Raw genomic sequence first — 9808 nt, 5'->3', positions numbered from 1 at the left:
ACATTAATGAGGAAAAAAAATTAACTTAAATGATTTTAGCAAATGGCTGCAATATAACAAAGAGTGAAAAATTTAAGGGGGTCTGAATACTTTCCGTACCCACTGTATATATATATATATATATTTTTTTTTTTTTTTCAATATTTTCTTTATTGAGTCTAGTTAAAAGGGACATTGGATGCCCATTTTACACAAGTTCGTATGATTCTTTAGGGTCTTCATGAAAAGTCTATAACATACTTTGGTTAATATTTCTCAGAGGTGTAAAACAAAAACAAGTGGTGTTGTCAAAAACAGCTCTGTTCACAGCGACCAGTTTTAGTTCATGTCTCTTTAAATGCTAATGAGTTCTGAGCTCTCGGCTTGATCTGAGATAGCGCTTATAATTTGTAGAGATTAAAAAAAAAAAAAAAAAGAGGTTCTATTAACACCTCTGCCTGAAGCTGAGCGAAGTGCATACAGCAAGACTTTTCCATTGCCCTTTGTAGAGATAAAAAAAAAAAAAAAAAGCACCGGGTGGATTTTTATGATTATAGGGTCTTTGTATACACTCACTGCCAAGACACATTTAAGTTCAAACACCATGTAAAAGAGAATTTAACATCCAATGTCCCCTTTAAAAAAACTAGTTAAAAAGCAGTGGCACCCCAAGATGGAATTCATTCCAGTGGCTAGCTCATGCCGGCTCAGTGCCCACATCCCTCCCACAATCTCTCCTCCGGTATCATTCACCACTAGAGCTAGTTCTCACCCCTCCTTAGGAGCCCAGGGCCTAGTTTCCTTTGGAGTGACATGTGAGGAGCACAATGATGCCATGTCAACTGTGGCGTCAGACTCAGAGGACTAGTCTTGTAGCCCTACAGAGGACCCCACAATGCAATGTAATGACATAAGTGACTATCGATGAAGAGCTTCTTCAGATCATGACTAAGGTCAGCCTGTAAAGGTCTGCCCCCGCTAGCTGAGCGAGAATGCACCTGGCTTGACTAATGGATTCTCCAGTCCGGTCGCCGTCAGAGAGCGGGCCCTCAGAGACCTGCTTCATTCTTCCCTGAAGTACACGCTGAGGTTACTAAGATGTGTCACTCAGTTCCTTTCTTTCCTAGGCATGAGTCTCAGTTCCCTTTCAGTCAGTCACGTTCGACGTTACGGCAGTAGTGACTGACGAATTGGAATCCTCGCTAGAGAGACCAATCACCTTAGAGTGTTAACAAGACAAGCCAATAAGTGTTGGCGTGCGATCTTTGCGTTGCGCACACCGCCCCACAGCGCGGGTATATAAGGAGAGTGCGTGCAGATGCACATTCAGCTTTTCGCTGAGGAGCCGAGCCTTTCAGCTGGTCCGGTTACCGAGCACATGTGTCTACAAGACAGCGTTCTGCAGTGTTGGGGTTACAGCGTGTCAGCAGGGGTTGCTGGCCCAGTGCTGCTGTTGGTGTTTGGACGGCGTGCTGCAGCTCCTCAAACTGTGGTCGCGCTGCGACTTCTCCTGGGCGCTTCAACACTTTTGCTATCTAAAAGAGCAAATCTAAAAGAGCTCCACGAGTGACGTGTCATCTTTTTAAAGATGGCCTCCCACTCGTGTGTTTCTGGGTGTGGGCGCTTCCTGGCTCCATCTGATGGTCACGAATGCTGCATCTCATGCCTGGGCGTTGAGCACACTGAGGCAGCGCTCGTGGATGACTCATGTTCTCATTGCGGGGACATGACCATCGCAATGTTGCGATCGAGGCTCCTCTTCATTAAACGAGGGGGAGTCCCCCTCCCCATGCCCCGTTTTAGTTCCTCCCAACAGCGGAGGACTACTTCGGCGTATGGCCAGGGCGATCAGAGGATCACAGTGAGGGCTTCCCTGTCGAGTGCGTCTCCGCGGGCCCCTCACTCCTCTAGCATTGCACCCTCTGGTGTTCCGTGATGAGGTGGCTGAGACTCCGGACAGGCCGGGGTCTAGCGTCTCATTCGGACCTCCGGCAGATGACAGGATGTCGATCACTGCATCGGGGGACGAGCTAGGCTCTGGAGATGAGGACTCGGCTGCGCTGCCTCCGTCAGGAAGAGTAGCGTTGCCCGAGTCAGATACAGAGCTGACTGCTATGCTTTCCTGGGCCGCTGAGAGCGTCGGGTTGCAATGGAAACCACCTCCATCTCCTGAACGCTCGAGGTTGGATGATTGGTTGCTGGGGGTGTCGCAGGCCGATCGCTGGCAGCCACCTCCGGTTCCTTTCTTTCCGGAAGTGCATGAAGAAGTTACTAGATCTTGGAGGGCACCTTTTTCTGCCCGAAACAGAACTAGTGCTTCTTCCGTCCTCACTGCCCTCGATGGCGGGGCAGCTAAGGGGTATGTGGAGATCCCCCCAGTCGAGCGCGCTATTGCGATGCAGCTCTGCCTGCAAAGCGCCACCACCTGGTGGGGTAATCCGCGCCTCCCATCCAGGGCCTGTAAGTTCTCATCCGCTCTAACGGCCAAGGCTTACAGAGCTGCTGGACAGGCCGCCTCCGCCCTGCACGCCATGGCCCTCCTGCAGGTCTACCAGGCCAGGGCGTTGAAGCAGCTGCACGAGGGCAGTTCTGACCCTGGGGTAATGCAGGAACTGCTCGCGGCAAACACCGTTTCCTGGACTCCCCGATCTCCCAGGCTGGCCTCTTCGGCGATGCGGAGGAGAGCTTCGCCCAGCAGTTCTCTGCCGCACAGAAGCAGACGGAGGCGATCAGACACATCCTGCCCTGGCAGCCCACTGCTGTCATCACCCGGCAGCTGGCTGCAGTCCCTCCGCCCGCTCGTCGCCGAGGGCGCTCTCCTGCTGCCTCCACCTCCGGTCCAGCTCGGCCTCAGCAGCAGCCTCCACACCGGCCGCAGCGTGGAGCTGGCAGCAGGAAAGCGGTGCAGCTTGTCTCTGCCCCTGCCAGGCCCGTAAAGCGCCAGAGCAAGCAGCGTCCCTGAGACGGGCGACCCGGAGACTCTGGATCCTTCTCTTCAGGAGGTGGTGATCGCACCACTTCTTCCCCCGGAGGAGGACCGGATGGAGAATCTTTTGTTTCCTTTTTGTTTTGTTCCCCAGCCAGTGGTACCCAAACATTCAATAAAAGAGCAGTTTCCTATTTCTCTGGGTCTCAAGAGGGCGAGGATGGCAGTGTGCGAGACATGACCTCGACACTCCCTTCCCCCTCTCCTTTCGCCAGCTGGCAGCAGGGCCCGGTTCGAGGACGCTATGCCTTCTCACGCGCCCCCTGCCCAACCGTGGAGCCAGGTAAGTGTTGCACCGCACACTCAGACCCTATTCCGGGATGCTGTGCCTTCCGGGTCGGGTCCCTGTGTTCCACCTCGCTGCCCCACTGCGGGTACATCGGTGGTTTCCCTAGTTCCGCTTGTTCGGTTCCTGGGGGCCTGGCTAGTGCTCCCCAGACCGTCTCGCTGGCTCACGAGAACCATCAGACTCGGCTATGCGATTCAGTTCGCCTGGCGTACTCCTAAGTTCAGGGGCATTCGGTTCACCTCTGTGCCGAGCAAGGATGCTCCCGTCTTGCACGCGGAAATCGCAGTCCTACTGGCGAAGGACGCGATAGAGCCGGTCCCTCCAGCGGATATGTAGTCAGGGTTTTACAGCACCTACTTCATTGTACCCAAGAAAGGCGGTAGGTTACGACCAATCCTGGACCTGTGAGTTCTGAACCGGGCCCTTCACAGGCTCCCGTTCAGGATGTTGACGCAGAAACGTATCTTTCGATGCGTTAGTCCGCTCGATTGGTTTGCAGCGATCGACCTGAAGGACGCATACTTTCATGTTTCGATCCTCCCTTGACACAGGCCGTTTCTCCACTTCGCGTTCGAGGGGCGAGAATATCAGTACAAGGTCCTCCCCTTCGGGCTGTCCCTGTCGCCTCGTGTCTTCACCAAGGTCGTGGAGGCAGCCCTCGTTCCGCTGAGGGAAAGAGGCATTCGCATTCTCAACTACCTCGACGACTGGCTCATACTGGCCCAGTCTCGAGCGCAGTTGTGCGAACACAGGGACATGGTACTCAGCCACCTCAGCCATTTGGGGCTTTGGGTCAACTGGGAAAAGAGCAAAGTCTCTCCCGTGCAGAGGATCTCTTTTCTCGATGTGGAGTTGAACTCGGTTAATCTGACAGCACGCCTCTCAGTAGAGCGCGCTCAGTCAATGCTGAGCTGCCTGGAGTCCTTCCAGCGCAGGTGGGTGGTTCCACTGAAACAGTTTCAGAGGCTCCTGGGGCATATGGCATCCGCTGCCGCTGTCACGCCGCTCGGATTGCTTCATATGAGGCCGCTTCAGCACTGGCTTCACGACCGAGTCCCGAGATGGGCATTGCAACGTGGCACTCACCGGGTCCCAGTCACCCCGTCCTGCCGCCAGACCTTCAGCCCGTGGTCGGACCTTGCCTTTCTTCGGGCAGGAGTTCCCCTAGTGCAAGTGTCCAGGCATGTTGTTGTCTCAACAGATGCCTCTGCCACAGGCTGGGGTGCCATGTGCAATGGGCATGCAGCATCGGGCACCTGGACAGAGCCTCGTCTGCAGTGGCATGTCAATTACCTCAAGTTGCTAGCAGTATGGCTTGCTCTGCGCCGCTTCAAATCGCTGCTACACGACAAGCACGTACTGGTCCGGACGGAAAATAATGCGACCGTTGCATACATCAACCACCAGGGTGGTCTACGCTACCGTCGCCAGGTAGACCTGTTTGCCTCTCCGGACACGTCCCACTGCCAGCTGTCTTACTCCCTGTCCGATGGGACCCTCGGCACGGACGCGCTGGCACACAACTGGCCTCGGGGCCTACGCAAGTATGCGTTTCCCCCAGTGAGCCTTCTCGCACAGACACTGTGCAAGGTCAGGAAGGACGAGGAGCAGGTCCTCTTAGTAGCGCCATACTGGCCCAGTCGGGCTTGGTTCCTAGAACTGATGCTTCTCGCCTCGGCGGTCAGGCGTGGCGGAGCGCCAGACGCCAGGCTCAGCACTCGTGTGCATGCCCAAGGTCAGCCCTTGTGCTGGGCTAGGTGCCCGTGTGTAGTGATTCCCTCTTCGGGTGATCCCACATGTGTATTCTTCCATGGTACGGCTCCCACGTGTATTCTTCCACGGTACGGCTTCCCTCACGTTAAGCCTGTGTCTTTCCCTAGCAGAGATTTCTCTGCCATCTCTGCTGCGTAGTATCTCACCCCAGGCAGGCTGAGTCTACCGCAGGTACTTTCCATATGTAGCACTGCCCTATGGCCAGTCCATATGTGTAATTTCCACATGATACCTCCTATATGCAGGATGTGGCTTCCGTAGCGTTCCCCTACTTGGGTACGCTTTCCCAGTGTTATCCAATGTCCCACTGTAGAACAGCAGTGGCGGACACCTCTGCCTGAGCCCTGTCCTATCTTCTGCCCCAACTGGTGTGGGGGGACTTGCCGGCTTTCGCAGGGCACTGGAGGGGGTCAGCAATAGTGGCGTTTTCCATACGGATCCCAATTCGTCAGTCACTATTGACGTAACGTCGAACGTGACTGTCTGAAAGGGAACGTCTCGGTTACGTATGTAACCCTCGTTCCCTGAAGGAGGGAACAGAGACGTTACGTTCTGTCGCCACAGTTGCTGTACCACCGCTGTACGGCCGAGGAACACGTCTCGGCTCCTCAGCGAAAAACTGAATGTGCATCTGCACGCGCTCTCCTTATATACTCGCGCTGCGGGGCGGGGTGCGCGATGCTAAGAACGCGCGCCAACGCTTATTGGCTTGTTTTGTTAACACTCGAAGGTGATTGGTCTCTCTAGTGAGGATCCCAATTCGTCAGTCACTACTGACGTAACGTCTACATTCCCTCCTTCAGGGAACGAGGGTTACATACTTTACCGAGACGTTCTCTTTCAATGGAAACACACCACTTACCAGAGTGTTTGCAGGCCATAATGAACTCGTTCATGATGTTCAAATGAGAGAAAACCCTTCTCTTGGAAAACCCTTCTCTCTCTGCACCGAAATGGCCCACCCAGCCGTGGTTGGTCGGAATGACTTGGTAATTATATTTCTTAGCAGCACTAGGAGAATTGACCTGCCATGCCCCCTACAGTGCCCACTTGGGGCCTGGCTTTGGTTTTAAAAGCTTTGGTGTGCTCCGTGATGGCACTTTTTTTCTAAAAGTGAAGTATTCTGTTACAAAGCGCAGATATTCACCACTTCTCTATTAACCATTAACTTTGCTGTGCCCATGCTCTGTTAATCTATTAATTTCATACCTTTTCTAAAAGCAAAGTTTAATGTTACAATCCTATTACAGCTTTACTTAGCCGATGTGACAGATTTCTCCAAACTCAGGTCACTGTTCTCAAAACAGTTTACACAGTGATCTGAACACTTTGTAATTGTCCTAAATAGAGTGTAAGTTTTCATTCATTTCATACAAATTACAAATCATTCTAATAATTTTTTTTCAAAACACTGCACAAAACTCTCAAATGTTTTCATAATAGTTAATACAACCAACCAATACTTTAAAAAATCTGAAAAAAGCGATTGTAGCTCATTTTATTGGTTTTACGTTTGTCCAAACACAACAAATAAAACTCTGTAATTTGAAATATCATCAAATGCACATGGTATATTTTCAGTTGGCTCCTAATAACTATTAACTGCTCGCTCAATAACACACACAACACAGGAAACACAGTTTGTTTACACTTGTGTAAATGTGTTTCCCCATAGCGTCAGATTCTAATGCAATATCTCGTTCCCTCATTTCAGGGAACTGAGGTTACATTTAGCAAACGCAGACATTTTCTCTTTCTACATTTAAATGAATTAGTATTGTCAAATGATATTGTTAGTTTGATGACATTATATGAACTTTCCATACCTTTAGTGAACTGATGCCACTGATCCTGGATGAACCCTCATTTTCCTACAACTTTGTAGGACAAGGGATTCCAATCCCGCACCTGGATGGCCACTGTCCTGCAGAGTTTAATTTCAGCCTTTATTAAACACATCTAAACCAGCTAAAAAAAGGTCTTCAGGTTTACTAGAAACTTCCAGGTGTGTTAGAGCAGGTTGGAGGTCAACTGCAGAACATTGGCTCTCCAGGAGCAGGATTGTACACGCTTTCTTTAGGGGTAGAGCCGCAATAAAGACAAATAATGGGAAAAGTGACTTCCCACTCAATCGTCAGACAACAAAAATCAGAGATTGCAACTCTGTTAGTAATTTAATGAGAAATTGTTTTTATTTATATATCATTTTTACAAATTAGGATATCCCTGAATGTCCCCAAAAATACGTTTTGTGAGGTTTAGAACACTTCTGGGTACAAATTTGTCCCCAATATATTGTTAAGTAGGTACATACACCTAACACTCTGCCTTTGTTTGTTGCAGATTTGAGCTGGGTACAGGTCTATACATAGGTTGGGCTGGTGCAGCCCTGTGTATACTGGGTGGTGCGTTCCAGTGCAGTGCCTATCAAAGAATCTCTAAAGCAAAAGAAAAAGGGTAAATCTCAGACTTAAGATATGTCTTTCATTTCATGCTGTTTACAATAAATGTACTTTATATAAGCTCCTTATTTTTCTAATCATGCTGTCTACAGTGTCTTTTGAACTTTTGATGTTTTTTTTCTGTGCATTATATCTTTTTAACAGGGCGTACTACCCAGGTGGTAAGCCAAAGACAATCTATACTGCAGCTCCATCTAACACAGAGACTTCAAAAGCTTACGTCTGAGATACAGGGTCACCCATATAAACAAGGCTGAACTGTTGTTACTTTGATGTTTGTTTTACACCATTATGTTTTTGCAATTTTTTTGACTACACTGTGTTCATGATGCATGTAACATTTACTTAAATTATCATGAATGCTGAATTTATGGAATAAAAAATGTTGCCTGATTCCATTTATGTAATTATTTTGCCATGCTGGTTGTGAATGTGTTTAGACTTTTGTTTTTATGTATAGGGGAGACTGGAGCAAGCTTTTTACAGCAAAACATTTTTGTTTTTAAAATTTAATTTCTCTATAAGTACATACATTACATGTTCAAGCTTGAGAATATTTCCACCGTTATTGCCCTGGAAAACAAATACACATGGCAGCAGGGCATGTGTCACATTATATTTGGTAAGTTGTCAGAATGGGACCTGCTGTTAAATGGCCAAACAAACAGTCCTCTAATGCTAAATTGCAACACATACTGATAGACAACTGCTGATGTTAGATTACCCACACGGTAGTAATTTTCATCTAATCAACATACTTCTGGCCACAAGTTCCTCAAACCTTAACTGACTATACATAACATCTGGACCCGTATGTATAAAACTTCTCAGAAATGCTCTTAAGAATAGTCTTAAGCTTTGACTTAAGTGACAAAAAATTCTTAGCTACAAGTAGGACTTTTCTAAGAATAGGAGACTTTTATAAAGAACTTTTAGTAAAGTCTTAGACTGATTCTTAAGTGTTGACTGAGGTGATACTTAAGTCTTCCAAACTAAGGACTACAATGATGTCAGCCCAAAATGGCTGCCCTCGACCTCTGAAACAGCCAATAGTGAGCCTGCTCATGTGAAGTCACAGCAGCACAACACAAATCATTTAATGTAACTACATTAAAATCATTTAATTAAGAGACTGAAATATTTTAATATTTAAAAATTTTTTTTTTTAAATGCTTTGCATTGTGCAAAATTATCACAAATTGTTACTGATGCTTTAAAAATTGTTTTCTATTGGTATGTCTCCTCGTTTACAGTTGTAGCACTGATGTGAACATGGGTTCCATCAATGGCTCCAACAACTCCAGGAGAGGCCACAATCCTCATAAAAGTGGCTTGTTTATGCAGCATGACTTGACGGTCAGTTGGAAAGTCGAATAACTGCCATATAGTAGTGGCCAAAAGTGATGTCCGGCCTAGAAAATTTTACATCTTCACTCTTAATTAAAAAAAAAAAAAAGTGTTAAAAGATTTTGTAAGCATATTGCATGGTTGCTTAGAATCAATTGTTTTATTTGTGATAATAATGCAATGAAACATGCCAGTGAGGTCATAATTTTTGGCCATACTATCATACAAAGAAATTATGAACACATGCAAAAACAAGAGAGGACCAACGAAATATTAATAACTGATTATGTTGTAGTCAATGTCAGTGTTGCCAGTTTAGTGATTTTGTCACTAGATTTAGTTACTTCCTCGCCCCTGTAGTGTGTGGACCAATCAGACACACAATTATTTGTTATATTTAATAAATAATCCAACACCCCTCACCCAACAACCAGACTGGGTGCCGAGACGTCTGTGAACTACCCCCAGGCCCCTGGTTACCATGGTAACCAAGACACCTCTGCAAGACCAGATAAACTTTACGACTTTAAAGTATGTAGAGAGAATCTCCCTCTACTTAATTCCCTCTAAATCAGACACATACTGTTACAGGACATTACTTCTTTCATTAATTCCTAGCAAAAACATTCTGTAAATGATCATGCACATCCCCAGAATATTGTGTGTATCATTACTGTTTTTGTATAGTGTTTTTGTATGGTATACTGTTTTATGAATGTGTTATGATAGATCACTAGTTAATATAACCTCACCCATAACATGTTTTGTATCTATGAGCTCCAAATTACCTTTCCTATTTGTTGATTTACATGACATTTTGCTAACTCTGTGACATATTAGTATTTTAAGAATCTTGAAGATTCTTCTCTTGAACACCCAATCGAGTTTCATATGCAAAATACCATGCTAGAGACAAAGGATCGTAATATTTCCCTCCAAAGGTACCATTCCTCATTGGCTCACTCAAATCCT

General features: G+C 47.2%; 1 protein-coding gene across 1 annotated transcript in view; it reads left to right on the top strand.

Moving 5' to 3' along the window:
- The window catches only part of cldn15la (claudin 15-like a), a 16358-nt gene extending 8565 nt beyond the window's left edge, over positions 1 to 7793 (top strand). Inside the window, exons 4-5 of the mRNA XM_016548905.1 lie at positions 7371 to 7484; positions 7634 to 7793. Of these exons, the coding sequence (XP_016404391.1) occupies positions 7371 to 7484; positions 7634 to 7715 (196 nt within the window). The 3' untranslated portion in view covers positions 7716 to 7793. The remainder of the gene's footprint in view (positions 1 to 7370; positions 7485 to 7633) is intronic.
- The last annotated feature ends 2015 nt before the right edge of the window (positions 7794 to 9808 follow it).

The sequence above is a fragment of the Sinocyclocheilus rhinocerous genome, unplaced genomic scaffold, assembly GCF_001515625.1.
Source record: "Sinocyclocheilus rhinocerous isolate Xijiao unplaced genomic scaffold, SAMN03320098_v1.1 scaffold734, whole genome shotgun sequence".
In the NCBI taxonomy this organism is placed as follows: domain Eukaryota; kingdom Metazoa; phylum Chordata; class Actinopteri; order Cypriniformes; family Cyprinidae; genus Sinocyclocheilus; species Sinocyclocheilus rhinocerous.
This window is presented reverse-complemented; position numbering and strand designations above follow the sequence as displayed.